This window comes from Lipotes vexillifer, unplaced genomic scaffold (genome assembly GCF_000442215.2).
Source record: "Lipotes vexillifer unplaced genomic scaffold, Lipotes_vexillifer_v1.1 scaffold913, whole genome shotgun sequence".
In the NCBI taxonomy this organism is placed as follows: Eukaryota; Metazoa; Chordata; class Mammalia; order Artiodactyla; family Lipotidae; genus Lipotes; species Lipotes vexillifer.
This window is the reverse complement of record NW_006798474.1, coordinates 56,519-76,140: the sequence shown is the minus strand read 5'-3', so window position 1 is coordinate 76,140 and position 19,622 is coordinate 56,519. Positions and strand designations below refer to the sequence as shown.

At 39.0% G+C, this 19,622-nt stretch overlaps 1 protein-coding gene across 1 annotated transcript in view; it reads right to left on the bottom strand.

Annotated features, from left to right (window-relative positions):
• Nucleotides 1-19,312: 19,312 nt before the first annotated feature.
• The window catches only part of LOC103085774 (spermatogenesis-associated protein 31E1-like), a 23,553-nt gene continuing 23,243 nt past the window's right edge, over nucleotides 19,313-19,622 (bottom strand). Inside the window, 1 exon segment of the mRNA XM_007470581.1 lies at nucleotides 19,313-19,490. Within this exon segment, the coding sequence (XP_007470643.1) occupies nucleotides 19,313-19,490 (178 nt within the window).

The window sequence follows — 19,622 nt, the reverse complement described above, 5'->3', positions numbered from 1 at the left end:
TTGTCTGATATTAATTACTTAATATTAACATAGACATGCAGCTCTCTTTTGCTTACTATTTGCATAGGATATTTTTTCCATCCTTTCACTATCAATGTTTGTGTCCTTTGATCTAAAGTGAGTCTTTTGTATACAGTATATAGGTTTCAAAAAAAATCAATTCTGCAAAACTACGCCATTTCATTGAAGGCTTTCATCCACTTATATTTAATGTAATTACTGCTTAAGGAAGAACTTCTTTGCCATTTTGCCATAAATAAAGTAATTATTTGTTTTCTGTATCTCTTATGAGTATTTCTGGCAACTTGTTTTATCTATTTCTGCCTTCCTTGTGCTTAGTTAATTTTTTGTAGTCACATGTGTTGACTGCCTTCTAACTCCTTTTGTATGTATTGTACAGATATTTTCTTTGTTTTACCATAAGGGTTACATATAACATCCTAAATTTATAATACTCTGTTTTGAATTGATACAGCATAAATTTAATTGCATATAGAAATAATCCTTTACAGTTGCATTTCCCTGAACTTTATGTTATTGATGTCATGAGTTACATCTTTATATATTCTGTACTCATTAGAACAGTTTTATAATGATGTTCATGTAAATTTCTTTTAAATCTTGTACAAAATAAAAAGTGAAATTACAAAAAAAATATAATATTGTTTTTTTATATTTTTCCATGTTTATACATTTACTGGAGATCTTTACATCTTCATGTGGCTTCAAATTACTCCCTACTGTGCTTTCATTTTAAACTATAGGTGTCCCTTCAGCATTTTTTTAGGAAGGTCTAGCGATCATGAATTCCTGCAACTTTTGTTTAATAGGGAATATGTTAATATTTTCCATATTTATAAAGACATTTTTTTCTGGATATAAAATTCTCAGTTGATAAGTTGTTTTTTTTTTTTCTTTCTCTTTCTTTCAACACTTTCTATATAGCATCCATTGCCTCTGGCCTCCAAGATTTCTGCTGAGAAATTAGATGATAATCTTTTCTTTTCTTTTCTTTTGTTAATATGGACCATTTTTAAAGTCTTTATTGAGCTTGTTACAATATTGCTTCTTTTTTATGTTTTTGTTTTTTGGGTTTTTTTTGTCCCTGAGACATGTGGGATCCCAGCTCCCCAACCAGGGATATAACCCACACCCCCTGCATTGGAAGGCAAAGTCTCAGCCACTGGACCACCAGAGAAGTCCCAAATTGGTTGATAATCTTAATGAGGATACCATGTACATGACACATCACTTTTGTCATGCTACTTTCAAGATTCTCTCTTTGTTTTTGTCTTTCAACAGTTTAATTTTAATGTATCACAGAGTGGACCTCTTTCACTTTACCCTATGAGTTTTTTGAATTTGTAGTTACTTATTTTTTTCTCAAATTTAGAAAAGTTTTGGCTGTTATTCTTCAAATAATCTCACTGTTCTTTTCTCTCTTCTTCTATGCCTCACATAATGCATACATAGGTACACCTGATGGTACCTAATTGGTCCCTGAGTCTCTCTACTTTTGTCTTTCTACTTCTCAGGTGGGATAATATCAAATAACCTTCCTTCAAGTTCCATGATTCTTCTGGCTGCTCAAGTCTACTCTCAAACTCTTTATTTTTATTTTATTTTTTTTTAAAAATTTTATTTTTCAGCCATGCTGCATGGCATGTGGGATCTTAGTTCCCTGACCAGGGATTGAACCTGGCCCTTGGCAGTGAAAATGTGGAGTCCTAACCATTGGACTGCCATGGAATTCCCTCAAATTTTCTTTTGGATTTTCAATTCACTTCTAGAATTTCTGTTTGTTTTTTGTTTTGTAATTTTCATCTCTTTCATCTCATATTTTCATTTTGTTTATCATTTTCTTTGTTTTCATTTTCTTTCATTTTGTTTATCATTTTATCAGTTCTCTTTCTGGGTTTTCCTTTAGCTCTTAGAGCATATTAAAGACAGTTGTTTAATGTTTTGTGTAGTAATTTTAATGCCTGTATTTTTTCAGCAATGGTTTCTCCCACCTTATTTTTTCCCTTTGAATGGTCCATGTTTCCTATTTCTTTTTATTCCTTTTAATTTTTTGTAGAAAATTAGGTGTTTGAAAAAACAGTCACCTCTTTCATTTTTTAAGACTGACCCTGTGCCTGGAAAGTACTTCCCTAATCAGCTGTGTGTGTTCTGATCCTTTTGATTAGCCTGAGAAGAAAGCCTAATTCTCCTCAGGTATTTTTTGGAGGGATATGCAAATTATATAGGCTTATTTGTATTTTCTACACTTCCCTGTATACACACATTTTTTAAAAATATTATTTATTTATTTATTTTGGCTGTGCTGGGTCTTAATTGTGGCATGCAGGCTTCTTATTTGCAGCACACAAACTCTTAGTTGTGGCATGCAGGCGGGTTTTAGTTCTCTGACCAGGGTTGAACCTGGACCTCCTGCATTGGGAGCATGGAGTCTTACCCACTGGACCACCAGGGAAGTCCCACACACATGTTTTATTTTTATTCCCTCTCCCCTTTGTTTTTGGCCACACTGCGTGACATGCAGGATCTTAACCCCTCCACCAGGACCAGGGGTTGAACCCAGGCCCCCTGTAGTAGAAATGCAGAGTCCTAACCACTGAACTGCCAGGGAATTCCCCCACCCCACCCCTTTTTTAAAACATGCTTGTTTTAAATAACTTAGTTTTTAAAATAGTCTCAACCCAGCTTCTCCTTGGATGTTTAGATGATTTATTTTATGGGTCCATCTATAATTTATTTCCGCAGAGACTGCAAATCTTAGATATGCAGGTCTTGAAAATTAACCTTAGTAAAGCAGTTTGGCACCTGAATTCATTCTCTTCAGAGAGGATTAATTTCCTCCAGGTACCTCCTGGGTAATGATCAGGATAAAAAGGATATGGGGTTATATGGACCTATTTTGAAATTTAGGTACTCTTTTGATAATTCTAGGTTAGGTTACTCCCTTTTTTTTTTTGACACCTCCCTGGGGAGCCCAAATATTATAGTCTTGAATGGCTGTATAGAGATATTGATTCTTAGGTGACTAAATTCTATATGAGTTTTCTTCCCTGAAGTTTGTCACAATATTCAGACAAAAGTATTATTTTAATTGTTTTTTTTTACAGAGGGGTATCAAATCTGTGATTTGGCTTTATCCTACTTTCTAGCTAATAAGTCTTAGGGAAAAGGGCCCTTGAGAGTAGCTCTGATCAAATTCCAAAGAGAAATAAAAATAAAACATAAACTCTGTAAAAAAAACCAAAAGAGATTTTTTTAAAGTTTATTTTATCTTCATTTTTGAAAGTTTTTGTTGTCTTTTCCCCAAAGTTGACATTTATTTTTTCTTTTTAGCCTTTTTCTTTTTCTTTTCCTGCACTGTTTCTGGCAATCTTTATCTTGACTTTTTTTTTAAGTTGACAGTCATTGTATGATCCTATCATGGAGCAGTTCTGCTCCAAATATGAAAATGATAAAGAAACACCCATACAAAGGGGAATCAAGTATAACATGGAAAGTCTGAGTAATCTTAACTTTGAGAAATACTTAACAAATGTTTTTTTGTAATTAATAAACATTTAATTATATTTCTACCCATAATGTAACATTGTGTCAACTACCTTAATTGTTGAGTTCCTTAACTGAGTGGTCAAATGTCTTGACGTTTAAAGATAACAGAGACTAGATTTCTTTCACTTCCTAAAAAGTTCCCAAACATATATGACCGCTAAGAAATCATAGACATTATACACTAAATACTTATTACAGCTAAATAATTTCAAAAGCAAAATTATAAAAGTTCTTTCAAACTTTGGAACAAAATAGATTAGATTTTTTGACGTGGAATGGGCTGAGTTTTAATATATTTGATGTGTTAAGGAGAAGAACCTCTGAAAGTAAGATTAGGTCCAAGATGACCTTAAAATAGTCCTGCATGTAATGTTGGCATGACCCCATAAGAGCAGGTCACATTTCAGGCTAGTCAGCCACAGGCAGCATGCACCCCTTGCAGGCAGAATTGGGATCCAGTGCATCAAGTGATTGAGCTGAGGCAATGCTGAGTTGATTTCCTTATTTTATTGCATAAAATTTCCACTTCCATGTGGAATCTCATTTTCTGACTGCCTTCCTTGTCATTTCTGTGCTGGGTCAGTACCTCTCCCAATTCTGAAGATACTTAGTTAAGGGGCTGGGGGAGGAGGAAAGTATTATCGGCTCTTCCTCCCACCTGGGCAATATACTGAAATTCACAGGATTTGCTCGTTGGAGAGAATCTACCTGGGCATTTAGCAAACACCTACTGTGTGCCTGACACTGGGCTAGTCACCCTAGTCCAAGGTGGTATGAGACCATCTGTTCTTTTTTTTTTTTTAACATCTTTATTTGAGTATAATTGCTTTACAATGTTGTGTCAGTTTCTGCTTTATAACAAAGTGAGTCAGCTATATGTATACATATATCCCCATATCCTCTCCCTCTTGTGTCTCCCTCCCACCATCCCTATCCCACCCCTCTAGGTGGTCAAAAACACCAAGCTGATCTCCCTGTTCTATGTGGCTGTTTCCCACTAGCTATCTATTTTACATTTGGTAGTGTATATATGTAAATGCTACTATCTCACTTCATCCCAGCTTCCCCTTCCCCCTCCCCGTGTCCTCAAGTCCCTCCTCTATGTCTGCGTCTTTATTCCTGCCCCACCTCCGGTTCATCAGAACCTTTTTTTTATTTTTTAGCTTCCATATATATGTGTTAGCATACGGTATTTATTTTTCTCTTTCTGACTTACTTCACTCTGTATGACAGACTCTAGGTCCATCCACCTCACTACAAATAACTCAATTTCGTTTCTTTTTATGACTGAGTAATATTGCATTGTATATATGTGCCACAACTTTATCCATTCATTTGTCGATGGACCCTTAGGTTGCTTCCATGTCCTGGCTCTTGTAAATAGAGCTGCAGTGAACATTGTGGTACATGACTTTTTTTTTTTAATTAAAAAATTATTTATTTATTTATTTATTTATTTTTGGCTGTGTTGGTTTTTGTTGCTGCACACAGGCTTTTTCTAGTTGTGGTGAGCAGGGACTACTCTTCATTACAGTGCATGGGCTTTTCATTGTGGTGGCTTCTCTTGTTGTGGAGCCTGGGCTCTAGGCACATGGGCTTCAGTAGTTGTGGTTCGCAGGCTCTAGAGCGCAGGCTCAGTAGTTGTGTCTCAAAGGCTTAGTTGCACTGTGGTGTGTGGGATATTCCCAGAGCAGGGATTGAACCTTTGTCCCCTGCATTGGCAGGCAGATCCTTATCCACTGTGCAACAAGGGAAGCCCACGTGTTTTTTTGAAATATGGTTTTCTCAGGCTAGATGCCCAGTAGTGGGATTGCTGGGTTATATGGTAGTTCTATTTTCAGTTTTTTAAGGAACCTCCATACTGTTCTCCATAGTGGCTGTATCAATTTACATTTCCACCAACAGTGCAAGAGGGTTCCATTTTCTCCACACCCTCTGCAGCATTTGCTGTTTGTAGATATTTTGATGATGGCCATTCTGACTGGTGTGAGGTGATACTTCATTGTGGTTTTGATTTGCATTTCTCTAATGGTTGGTGATGTTGAACATCATTTCATGTGTTCATTGGCCATCTGTACATCTTCTTTGGAGAAATGTCTATTTAGGTCTTCTACCAATTTTTGGATTGGGTTGTTTGTTTTTTTGATATTGAGCTGCATTAGCTGCTTGTATATTTGGGGATTAATCCTTTGTCAGTTGCTTTGCTTGCAAATATGTTCTCTCATTCTGAAGGTTGTCCTTTCATCTTGTTTATGGTTTCCTTTGCTGTGCAAAAGCTTTTAAGTTTCATTAGGTCCCATTTGTTTATTTTTGTTTTCATTTCCGTTTCTCTAGGAGGTGGGTCAAAAAGGATCTTGCTGTGATTTATGTCATAGAATGTTCTGCATATGTTTTTCTCTAAGAGTTTTACAGTGTCTGGCCTTACATTTAGGTCTTTAATCCATTTTGGGTTTATTTTCGTGTATGCTGTTAGGGAGTGTTCTAATTTCATTCTTTCACGTGCAGCTGTCCTGTTTTCCCAGAACCACTTATTTAACAGGCTGTCTTTTCTCCATTGTATAGTCTTGCCCCCTTTGTCATAGATAAATTGACTATGGTTGTGTGATTCATTTCTAGGCTTTTTATCCAGTTCCATTGATCCATATTACTGTTCTTGTGCAAGTACCATACAGTCTTGATTACTGTAGCTTTGTAGTATAGTCTGAAATCAGGGAGACTGATTCCTTCAGCTCTGTTTTTCTTTCTCATGATTGCTTTGGCTATTTGGGGTCTTTTGTGTTTCCATACAAATTGTGAATTTTTTTATTCTACTTCTGTGAAAACTGCCATTAGAGTTTGATAGAGATTGCATTGAAAAGATTGCATTGAAACTGTAGATGGCTTTGGGTAGCATAGTCATTTTCACAATGTTGATTCTTCCAATCCAAGAACATGGTATATGTCTCTATCTGTATCATATTTAATTTCTTTCATCCGTGTCTTATAGTTTTCTGCATACAGGTCTTTTGTCTCCTTAGGTAGGCTTATTCATAGGTATTTCATTATTTTTGTTGCAATGGTCAATGGGAGTATTTCCTTAATTTCTTTTTCAGATATTTCATCATTAGTGTATAGGAATGCAAGAGATTTCTCTCCATTATTTCTGTATCCTGCTACTTTACCAAATTCATTGATTACCTCTAGTAGTTTTCTGGCAGCATCTTTAGGATTCTCTATGTATAGTAACATGTCATCTGTAAACAGTGACAGTTTTACTTCTTCTTTTCTGATTTGGATTCTTTTTATTTGTTTTTCTTCTCTGATTGCTGTGGGTAGGACTTCCAAAACTATATTGAATAATAGTGGTGGAAGTGAGCAACCTTGTCTTTTTCCTGATCTCAGAGGAAATGATTTCAGTTTTTCACAATTGAGAATGATGTTGGCTGTGGGTTTCTCATATATGACCTTTATTATGTTGAGGTAGCTTTCCTCTATGTCTACTTTCTGGAGAGTTTATATCATAAATGGGTATTGAATTTTGTCAAAAGCATTTTGTGCATCTATTGAGATTATCATATGTTTTTTTGTTTGTTTGTTTTTGTTTTTTGCGGTACATGGTCCTCTTACTGTTGTGGCCTCTACCATAATGAAGCACAGGCTCCGGATGCGCAGGCTCAGCAGCCATGGCTCATGGGCCCAGCTGCTTCACGGCATGTGGGATCTTCCTGGACCAGACCACGAATCCGTGTCCCCTGCATTGGCAGGTGGATTCTCAACAACTGCACCACCAGGGAAGCCCTATCATATGGTTTTTATCCTTCAATTTGTTAATATGGTGTACCACATTGATGGATTTGTGTATATTGAAGAATCCTTGCATTCCTGGGATAAACCCCACTTGATCATGGTGTATGATCCTTTTAATGTGTTGTTGGATTCTGTGCTAGTATTTTGTTGAGGATTTTTACATCTATATTCGTCAGTGATATTGGCCTGTAGTTTTCTTTTTTTGTGACATCTTTGTCTGGTTTTGGTATCAGGATGATGGTGGCCTCGTAGAATGAGTTTGGGAGTGTTCCTCCCTCTGCTATATTTTGGAATATTTTGAGAAGGATATGTGTTAGCTCTTCTCTAAATGTTTGATAGAATTCGCCTGTGAAAGCCATCTGGTCCCGGGCTTTTCTTTGTTGGAAGATTTTTAATCACAGTTTCAATTTCAGTGCTTGTGATAGGTCTGTTTATATTTTCTATTTCTTCCTGGTTCAGTCTCAGAAGTTTGTGCCTTTCTAAGAATTTGTCCATTTCTTCCAGGTTGTCCATTTTATTGGCATATAGTTGCTTTTAGTAATCTCTCATGATCCTTTGTATTTCCGCAGTGTCAGTTGTTACTTCTTTTTATTTCTAATTCTGTTGATTTGAGTCTTCTCCCTTTTTTTTCTTGATGAGTCTGGCTAAAGGTTTATCAATTTTGTTTATCTTCTCAAAGAACCAGCTTTTAGTTTTATTGATCTTTGCTATTGTTTTGTTTGTTTCTATTTCATTTATTTCTTTTCTGATCTTTATGATTTCTTTCCTTCTACTGACTTTAGCGTTGTTTGTTCTTTCTCTAGTTCCATAAGGTGTAAGTTTAGTTTGTTTATTTGAGATGTTTCTTGTTTCTTGAGGTAGGATTGTATCACTATAAACTTCCCTCTTAGAACTGCTTTTGCTGCATCCCATAGGTTTTGGGTCATGTTTTCATTGTCATTTGTTTCTAAGTATTTCTTGACTTCTTTGATTTCATCAGTGTTCTCTTGGTTATTTACTAGTGTATTGTTTAGCCTCCATGTGTTTGTGTTTTTTACAGTTTTTTTTTCTCTAATTGATATCTAGTCTCATAGCATTTTGGTCAGAAAAGATACCTGATATGATTTCAATTTTCTTAAATTTACCAAGGCTTGATTTGTGACCCAAGATATTACCTATCCTGGAGAATGTTCCATGAGCACTTGAGAAGAAAGTGTATTCTGTTGTTTTTGGATGGAATGTCCTATAAATATCAATTAAGTCCATCTTGTTTAATGTATCATTTAAAGCTTGTGTTTCCTTATTTATTTTTATTTTGGATGATCTGTCCATTGGTGAAAGTGAGGTGTTAAAAGTCCCCTACTATTATGTTATAGTCGATTTACCCTTTTAGGGCTGTTAGTGTTTGCCTTATATATTGAGGTGTTCTTATGTTAGGTGCATATATATTCACAATTGTTATATTTTCTTGGATTGATCCCTTGATCTTTATGCACTGTCCTTCCTTGTCTCTTGTTACAGTCTTTATTTTAAAGTATATTTTGTCTTGTATGTGTATTGCCACTCCAGCTTTCTCTTGATTTCCAGTTGCATGAAATATTTTTCCATACTCTGATTTTCAGTCTGTATGTGTCCCTAGGTCTGAAGTGGGTCTCTTGTAGACAGCATATATACAGGTCTTGTTTTTCTATCCATTCAGCCTGTCTAAGTGTTTTGGTTGTAGTATTTAATCTGTTTACATTTAAGGTAATTATCGATATGTGTGTTCCTACTACCATCTTATTAATTGTTTTGGGTTTGTTTTTGTAGGTCTTTTATTTCTCTTGTGTTTCCTGCCTAGAGAAGTTCCTTTAGCATTTGTTGTAAAGCTGGTCTGGTGGTGCTTAATTCTCTTAACTTTTGCTTGTCTGTAAAGCTTTTGTTTTCTCCAGCAAATCTGAATGAGATCCTTGCTGGATAGAGTAATCTTGGTTTTAATTTTTTCCCTTTCATTACTTGAAATATGTCCTGCCAGTCCCTTCTGGCTTGCAGAGTTTCTGCCAAAAGATCAGCTGTTAACCTTATGGGGATTCCCTTGTATGTTATTTGTTGCTTTTCCCTTGCTGCTTCTAATATTTTTTCTTTGAATTTAATTTTTGTTAGTTTGATTAATACATGTCTCAGCATGTTTCTCCTTGGGTTTATCCTGTATGGGACTCTCTGCACTTCCTCGACTTGATTGACTATTTCCTTTCCCCTGTTAGGGAAGTTTTCAACTATAATCTCTTCACATATTTTCTTCTGAAAAGATTTCTTTTTCTTTTTCTCTTCTTTTTCTGGGACCCTTATAATTCGAACGTTGGTGTGTTTAATGTTGTCCCAGAGCTCTCTGAGACTGTCTGCAATTCTTTTTATTCTTTTATTTTATTCTGCTCTGTGACAGATATTTCTATTATTTTATCTTCCAGGTCACTTATCCATTCTTCTGCCTCAGTTATTCTGCTATTGATTCCTTCTAGAGAATTTTTAATCTCATTTATTGTGTTATTCATCATTGTTTGTGTGCTCCTGAGTTCTTCTAGGTTCTTGTTAAATGTTTCCTGTATTTTCTCCATTCTATTTCCAAGATTTTGGATATCTTTACTATCATTACGCTGAATTCTTTTTCAGGTAGACTGTCTATATCCTCTTCATTTTGTACTTTACTCTCTCATCTCCTGCATATTTCTTTGTCTTCTCATTTTGTTTAACTTACTGTGTTTTGGGGTCTCCTTTTCACAGGCTGTAGATTCATAGTTCCCGTTGTTTTTGATGTCTGCCCCCAGTGGCTAAGGTTGGTTTAGTGGGTTGTGTAGGTTTCCTGGTGGAGGGGGCTGGTGCCTGTGTTCTGGTAGATGAGGCTGGATCTTGTCTTTCTGGTGGGCAGGGCCACGTATGGTGGTGTGTTTTGGGGTGTCTGTGAACTCAGTATGATTTTAGGCAGCCTCTCTGCTAATGGGTGGGGTTGTGTTCCTGTCTTGCTAGTTGTTTGGCATGGGGCATCCAGCACTTGATCTTGCTGGCCATTGGGTGGAGCTGGGTCTTAGAATTGAGACAGATAGCTCTAGGAGAGCTCTTGTTGATTTATATTACGTGGGTCTAGGAGGCCTCTGGTGGAGCAATGTCCTGAACTCAGCTCTCCCACCTCGGAAGCTCTGGCCTGACACCAGGCAGGAGCATCAAGACCCTGTCAGACACACAGCTCAGAAGGAAAGGGAGAAAAAAAGAAAGAAGAAATAAATAAAATTAAGTAATTAAAATAAAAATATATAAAAAGAATAAGAGAGCACCTAAACCAATAAACAAATCCACCAATGATAAGAAGAGCTAAAAACTAAACTAAGATAAACATAAAAATCAGACACAAATCAGTCTCAGACAGCAAATCCCAAGTGTACAGTTGCTTCCAAAGTCCACCTCATCAATTTGGGACGATTTGTTGTCTATTCAGGTATTCCACAGATGCAAGGTACATCAAGTTGATTGTGGGCATTTAATCTGGTGCTCCTGAGGCTGCATGGAGAAATTTCCCTTTCTCTTCTTTGTCTGAACAGCTCCTGGGGTTCAGCTTTTGTTTTGGTCCCATCTGTGCATGTAGATCACCCTCAGGCATCTGTTCCCCACCCAGACAGGAGGGGTTAAAGCAGCGGCTGATTAAGCCACTCTTGCTCACTCAGACTGGTGGGAAAGAGGGGTACGGTAGTCATAACTGGAATGTGGGGCGAGCCTGTAGTCGCAGATGCCATTGTAATAGCCTGAGGCTTGCTGTGTGTTCTCCCAGGGAAGGTGTCCCTGGATCATGGGACCCTGGCACTGGTGGGTTCCACAGGCTCTAGGGGTTGGGTGGTGTGTTGATAGTGACCTGTGCTTGCACACAGGATTCTTGGTGGCAGCAGCAAGAGCATTAGAATTTCATGCCTGTTTCTGGGGTTCGAGCTGATAGCTGTGGCTCGTTCCCATCTCTGGAGCTTGCTTAGGCAGTGTTCTGCCTTCTGTGGGCATACAGTGAAGGAACCCCTCTCCTCGTGCACCCCGAAACAATGGTCTCTTGCCTCTTTGGCAGGTCCAGACTTTTCCCCGGACTCCCTCCTGGCTTGCAGTGGTGCAATAGCCCCCTTCAGTCTGTGTTCACGCAGCCAACCCCAGTCCTCTCCCTGCGATCCAACTGAAGCCCGAGCCTCAGCTCCCAGCGCCCCCCCCCCACCCCAGTGGGTGAGCAGACAAGCTTCTCGGGCTGGTGAGTGCTGGTCAGCACCGATCCTCTGTGCGGGAATCTCTCCGCTTTGCCCTCAGCAACCCTGTTGCTGCACTCTCCTCTGTGGCTCCAAAGCTTCCCCCCACCCCTACCGCCTGTCTCCGCAAGTGAAGGGTCTTCCTCGTGCGTGGGAACTTTTCCTCCTTCACAGCTCCCTCCCAGAGGTCCAGGGCCCATCCCTATTCTTTTGTCTCTGTTGTTTTTCTTTTGCTCTACCCAGGTACGTGGGGATTTTCTTGCCTTTTGGGAAATCTGAGGTCTTCTGCCAGTGTTCAGTAGGTGTTCTGTAGGAGTTGTTCCACATGTAGATGTATTTTTGATGCATTTGTGGGTAGGATGGTGATCTCCACCTCTTACTCCTCTGCCATCTTGAAGGTCTCCCCCATCTTGGCTTCTTTGTACAAACAATTTTTTTTCCTCCAGCTGCTTTTAATATTTTATATTTATCACTGGTTTTGATCAATTTGCTTACAATGTGCCTTAGTGTAGCTTTATGTTTCTTATGCTTGAGATCACTAAGCTTCATGGATGTATAGATTTACAGTTTGAAAAACTTTCATTCATTATTTCTTTAAATTTTCTCCCCTACTCCCTCACACTCCTATAAGAACTCCAATTACATATTTATCTGACCCCTTGAAATTGTTGTACCATTTGCTATTCATTGCTAATTTTTCCTCTGTTTTTTTCCTGTGTCTTTTCTGTAGAAATGTATAATGTGCTGTTTAATCCCATCCATTTTATTTTTTATAACAAGCATTGTAGTTTTCATCTACATCTAGAAGTTCAGTTTGAATCTTTTATTTTATCTCTCATGCTTCTACTTAACTTTTCGAATCTATGGAATACAGTGATAACAACTGTATGGAATACAGTGATAATGACTGTATTAATACCCTTTTAACACCTGTGTCAGATTAGCAACAATTAAAAAAAAATTTTTTTCCAGACATGCCATGTGGCTTGTGGGATTTTAGTTCCCGACCAGAGATCGAACCCAGGTCCTCCGCAGGGAGAGCATGGAGTCCCAACAACTGGTCTACCAGGGAATTCCCAGATTAGCAACAATTTTAACTGATTTATTTTGTTCCTCATGGGTCCCATTTTCTTGTCAAATCTGGTCATTTTTAATTGGATTACAGACTTGCTGGGTGGTGGATATTTTGTAGACATATAAATATTCTTGAGCTTGGTTCTGAGATGTATTTATGTCATCTGTAAACTGTTTGATCTTTTCGTGTTTTGCCATTAAGATTTGTTAAGTGAGATGAAAGGAAGACTCATCTTTGGTCTACCTTATACTGAACCAAGGGCCAGCCATGACCAAGCACCTCCACCTAAGGGAGCAGCACCAATTTGGTCAGGACTTTCTGCCAGGTAGGGACATACTCCCTTGCTCTCTTGCTGTGACTCCATCTAATAGGCTCCCCACACCAATCCTGAACACAAACCCAAGAGCAGAGTAGAGAGATTTTTATTTCTTTTTCCCTGCTGTCAATCCAGCATCTGGAAGAACAGGTGTCACACAACAGGTTATAAGAATTACAAAGAATAAATAATAAATACACAGAAAAGATATTTTATATATATTATATATATAGTATATGATTATATATACTTTATGGCTATTATTTATCTTTATGTTAAAGTCTATTATGACTTATTTAATATAGCTCCACCAGAGTTTTTGTGCTCATTATGTTTAATTCATTATAAGATGTATAGGTTTGCTAGGTCTGCCATAACAACAAAGTGTAGACTGGGTGTTTAAGCAAGAGAAATTTATTTTCTTACAGTTTGAGAGGCTAGAAGTTCATAATCAAGGTGTCGGTAAATTGGTTTCTTCTGTGGCATCTTTGCTTGGCTTGCAGATGGTCTCAAGCCAAGGAGAGATGAAATATATGTGACATATAACATTGAAATATATTTGACATATTTTAATTGAAATATATTTCAATTTTAATTGAAATATATGACATATAACATTGTGTAAATTTAAGGTGTAAAACATGTTGATTTGGTAGATTTAGGTATTGTAATATGATTGCCATTGTAGTGACAATCAGCACCTTGATCATGTCACATAATTATCATTTCTTTTTGGTGATTGTGATAATTAAGATCTAGTCTTTTAGCAAGTTTGATGACTATAATACAATACTGTTGTTTATATTCACTATATTGTGCTTTAGATCTCTGGGACTTTTTTAGTGTTGCCCTCTTATTGTGTCTTAATATGGTCTTTCTTCTGTATGTATGCATTCCTTGTGTCTCCTTGTGTAGCCAAAGCTTCTTATAAGAACACCAGGTAGAATGGATTAGAGCTTACCTTAACAGCCTCATTTTAATGTAATTACTTCTTTGAAGACTCTAACTCTGAATATAGTTACATTCTAAGGTACTCAGGGTTAGGGCTTCAACATATTGATTTGAGGGGTCGGGCACAATTCAGCCCATAATAGAAGTACAAATAATGAAAATCAGTGACTTGTCATTATGTACATGAATATCCAAGATCATTAACATTAAAACTAGTTGAAAAAATAAATCAGAGGATAAAGCAAAAAACATTGTTACTATATCAAAACCAACAACTTTCCCATGTGCAAATAAATACATATTATACCATATGTGAAAATGTTTCATTTACCATAAAAATCAAGTTGAAAGAACTTAATCAATGTTTGCCTGTATGTATATCTATATATAGAAAACTATTAAACTACATAAGGGATCTAAAGGAGAGTGAGATATACAGTGGCCAGAAGTATATTGTTGGCAGACTGGATAATGTCATTATTTTACCATTGTAAAAATATTGTCTCACTTCAATTCATAAGTATGATGCTAATCAGAAGCTCAGCATGATTATTTTTAAGAGATTTGGCCCTAGAAAGTTATACTGTTTCTCTTGATGAATAGCTTGTGAGAATAACCAGGGAAATTCTGAAAATTGAGTCAAAAGATATGATTATCATAGTTAAATCTGTAAGAAAGCTAAAGAAATGAACACATTGTGTAAATGGTGCATTGATAGATAGACCAAGGGAACAACAACAACAAAAATCTATCAATAGATCCAAATATATAATGGAATTTTATATGTAATATAAGTTGATTTTCAGAATAATAAAAAGGACTCTGTTCTCAGAATCTATTTGTATAAAAAATTTGTAACTCTCACACATACAGTAAGAAAATGCCCAATGGAAATATGTAGATGTAAATCATCTATTCGATTAGCCTCTGTAATAAGTATTTATCAAAGAACAGTGAAATCCTGTATTGGAATAGGGATGAGGGGAGTGGAACTCTCATGTAATGTGACCCAAATACCCTTCTTGACCAAACTTTAGTCAGGTTCCTCTAAACCCTCTTTTAGACTAAGCCTTGACCTTAGCATTCCGTATCCATCCCATCCTTGACAGGTGTGCACAGTACAGTTTTAGCAAGAATCCTGCTAAGTCAGTTTAGATAGAATCTTCATCCTTGAGCCTCATCTCTCACCTTTGACATCTAAGCACTTGGCCTCTCTTTAGCAAGAATCTCGTTAGGTCAGGTTAGTAAGAATCCCTCTACTTTTGAAGTCTCCTTCTAGTCATTTTCCATCCACATATTCCCTCCCTTTGCTCATCAGCTATAAGTCCCCAGCTTTCTTTGCTGTATTTGGAGTTAAGTCTGATCTCTCTCTCCTATTGTAATTTTCTTGAAAAAAGTCTTACTGTTTTACTAAGTGTCAGAACAGCTTTTTCTTTCACAAATTCTAGTGGGAGTGTAAATTAGCATAGCTTCTTTGATGGCCTATTGTTAACATCTACTAACATTTTTTTTTTTTTTTTTTTTTTTTGTGGTACGCGGGTCTCTCACTGCCGTGGCCTCTCCCGTTGCGGAGCACAGGCTCCGGACCCGCAGGCTCAGCAGCCATGGCTCAGGGGCCCAGACACTCCGCGGCATGTGGGATCTTCCCGGACCGGGGCACGAACCCGCGCCCCCTGCATCGGCAGGCAGACTCTCAACCACTGCGCCACCAGGGAAGCCTGGCATCTACCAACTTTTATGTATCTATTTTAACTTAGCAATTCTATATTTTGGAATTTGTATTGCAGTACTAATGCAAACATGCAAAGAAGTACAGACACAAATATTTACTGCACATTTACAATAATGAAATTTGGAAACAAACTAAACATCCATGTAAAAGTTTTTATTAAGTAAATCATATACCTATCCAATACAATATCATGCAGCCAAGAAAAAGTATGATGTATGTATGGTCAGGCCACTCAAAACGCCTGTTCTCTTGCTCTTTGTACATCTCCTGCTTGACCAGTGCTTGCTTCACCTACACCCTACTCAGAAGAGTAACCTTCCTGCATACTTGCCCCATGCCCCAGCCAATGATTGTTCTAGCTTTAGAGCAGAACATCTCCATGCTGATAGCTTATCAAAGGGGCGGTGAGAATCATGTAGCTCTGTTGGTTTCCCTGGTAACTGATGAGCCAATCTGAGGTCAATTCCCCCTATAACTGGTATCTTCTCCCCAAGCCCTGCTAGGGAAGACTACTGCCACGTCCTTCCCGTGGTCTGCTGCACAGGGTGGGATGTCACTCAAGGACCACACTTCAGACATGTAAGATCCTCCACCCATTAAATCATTGATGTCTCTGTCGCTGATTTTGGGCTCTTTTTTCATTCTTTCAAATCTATGTGTTGCAGCCCAACTATGTAGTTTTAAATGGTTTGACTTGATAATATGACTACACTTTAATTGAATCAAAATGAGTTATAAATAAGTGGAAGAAAGAAAAGCTCCTATCTGAAAAATGTATTTGTGTAGTGGACTGCACTGAATAACGTTGAGGCTAATGAACATTGGTTATGTTTGGGAAGGAGATGCAGAGTGGGAATTTCCTCCAATGATCCCATCAAGCACTATGTTTTTGATTAAACTGACCCTGTGTTTTTGTATAATTTAAAACAAAATGTTGAGATATATTTATATACAATAAAGAACACAGAAAATAATCCATAAAGTGTTGAAGGAATAATGATTTTTCAACAGCCTTGCTCAGGTCAGAATTGGAGGTATAGGAAAAAAAATTTGCAAACAATATTGAGTATTTTGCTAGGCCCATGTCATGAGGAGGGCCAACTGGTTTGCATAAAACAAACATGGTATGGCTGTCAGTTCATTATACTTTCATATTTACCTTTAACATTAGGAGTTCATGGATTTTTACATAGGAAATGATTGTCAAAAGCAAGTTTATGTACCTGATGCACAGTGAGGCCAAAAATACAAAATCGTCAAAGTTTGGAGCAGGTAAAGATTTATTCCAAAGACCAAGCACGGAGAACTGGTGGCTTGTGCTCAAAAAACCTGGACTCCTGGATGATTTTTGTGGAAGACTTTTTATAGGCAAAATTTGGGGTGAAGCCTGTAGGATGTGTGACTTTGGCTGGGTAATGAGGTGACTGGGTGGTGTTTAGGAATATTGTGCTCAATCTGAAGTTACCATCCTCTAGCAGAGTGGGGGCTTTAGATCCTGCACATATTGTTATGCATAACAAGACACATACATAGATATTGCTAGATCCTGCACATATTGTTATGCATAACAAGACACATACATAGATATTGCTATGTATATCCCTTGAGGAGGAAACAGGTCCCCGTTTTATAGCTGCCCTATTGTTTTTTTGTTTTTTTTTTTTTTTTTTTTTTTTTTTTTTTTTTTTTTTTGTGGTACGTGGGCCTCTCACTGTTGCAGCCTCTCCCGTTGGGGAGCACAGGCTCTGGACACGCAGTCTCAGCGGCCATGGTTCATGGGCCTAGCCGCTCTGCGGCATGTGGGATCTTTCCAGACCGGGGCACGAACCCATGTTCCCTGCATCGGCAGGTGGACTCTCAACCACTGTGCCACCAGGGAAGCCCTGCCCTATTGTTTTTGACTGCCCCTCCTTTGTTTCTGTATTTTTTCTTCTTCCTTATTAGTAACTGACTCTGTCCTTTGGAAATCAGTGACGACAGTCTAGGAGCTGAAACCTTTTTCCTCCAAAGAAGCAGAGAACAGGGAAAAGCTTTTATATCCAGAAAGGCCCTGCAGCATCCTGCTTGGTTTGAAAATTGCAATAAATGAAAAAAGAAGTCTGTCCCATTATGACTAAACCAGTGAATTCACTTTTGAGAAAATACGCTATTTGTCTTTCACAAAGGACTCCCCCTTGATGCCAAGTAGGTTAATTAATGCAGAGATGGAAAATTCTATTCCATTAGGAGGATATTTTCTCGGGACTATCAGGATGTAGCAATTTGGAAAATATGATTTCAGCTACGAGCTTTCCTAGTTTTGCCCTGGGACCCAGGTATACAGATGGCCTAAGAGCCACAGTGTGGACATGATCTTGGAGAGACAGCAGTGAGTGGTGGCATGAAGTGAGAACATCATTCCCTGCCCAGGAATTGAACCGGGGAAGCCTGGATGAAAACCAGGAATCCTAGCCACCACATCCCCGGCTCTTGCCCCCAGTGAAAAATGCATTGCTCATGGAGGCAAAAACTGTAAAAACAGGTACAAAGTTTATTATTAGAGACATAGCACACAGAGAAACAGTTTGTTTACTTAAGACAGAAGCAAGGCAGAGATGCACATCTGGATAGAAAGGGTGTGGGCATCCCCCCTAATGAGGAGGAGCACAGTAAAGAGGTGGTTAAATCATTTATATAGGGCAGTTCTTCTGGGTCTTTGTGTACCTTTGGCCAATTATCTGGATTCTGCTACACCTGACCTGCCCTAGGACCCTCCCCAATATGCCTGTGCAACTTTTTTCCAAGATGGATTTCAGCACAGAGGCCTATGAGATGGCCTTAGCATCACATATTCTGGGGTGGTGCCCCCTCCTTTTTGACCCCCAAGGAACCTTTCCGCACATTTGCAATGTCTCCCTTGCCCCAAGGATGGGAAATATATGACCTCTTGATCTTTTACTCAAACAAGGGTTAGCCCCTCTCTATTCCTGCCATGACTGTTATCTTAAGGTGTCCACAGGAGACAAAGCCTGGCTATTTACACTGTTTCTGCTGTTACTTCCATTTCAGAGAGCAAACAGGAGGCTGATTATTATCATTTTTTTTTTTTTTTGCCGTACACGGGCCTCTCACTGTTGTGACCTCTCCCGTTGCAGAGCACAGGCTCCGGACGCGCAGGCTCAGCGGCCATGGCTCACGGGCTCAGCCGCTCCGCGGCATGTGGGATCTTCCTGGACCGGGGCACGAACCCGTGTCCCCTGCATCGGCAGGCTGACTCTCAACCACTGAGCCACCAGGAAAGCCCAGGAGGCTGATTTTAAATGTCTAAACTGAAGCCTATCTATCTCCTGTCTCAGCAAATGTAAACAGGAGACTAAGTTGTACGTGTCAGAAGCCCACTTTTTCTTGCCCCATGAAATGTAAACGGGAGGTCAGTTGTGAATGCCTGGCTTGGGGCCCATCTATCTCCTGCCTCAGACACACACCCAATTAGAGGTCTCAGGGTATTCCCCCCGTATTTCTACTCTGAAGTACTAAATTGATTGCTTGGTTCACAGTCAACCCAGGGTGCAGGGGGCCAAGGGAAATGCAGTCTTTCTCCCTCTTACGGTTTTCCTGGTCTTTAGCGGATTCCTCTGTGCATGTGCAACGTAGGCCCCGCCTCATCCCTTCCGCCCTCACAGGCCTCGAGGTGAGAAGAACTTGGAGCTCTGGTCGTGGCAGTTGCGGGTCTTCGCGAGGCCTGGAGCTTTGCTGAGAGCCGCGTTCTTGTGGCGGGGGCGGAAGTGGTACGTCTCGGGCCGCCTTCTGGTCCAGGCGGGACTGCAGTGCCCGGGTCTGGCCTGGACCTCGGCCCTGGGAAGGTGAGTGGGGCGATCCCGGTTCGGGCCTTGTGGTCTCGGGGGCAGATGGAGCTGAGACCCATTAGGAGCGGCGACGGTGCGTGTGGGGACGGAATGCCCGACCCGGCCAGCATGTGATGGGGGG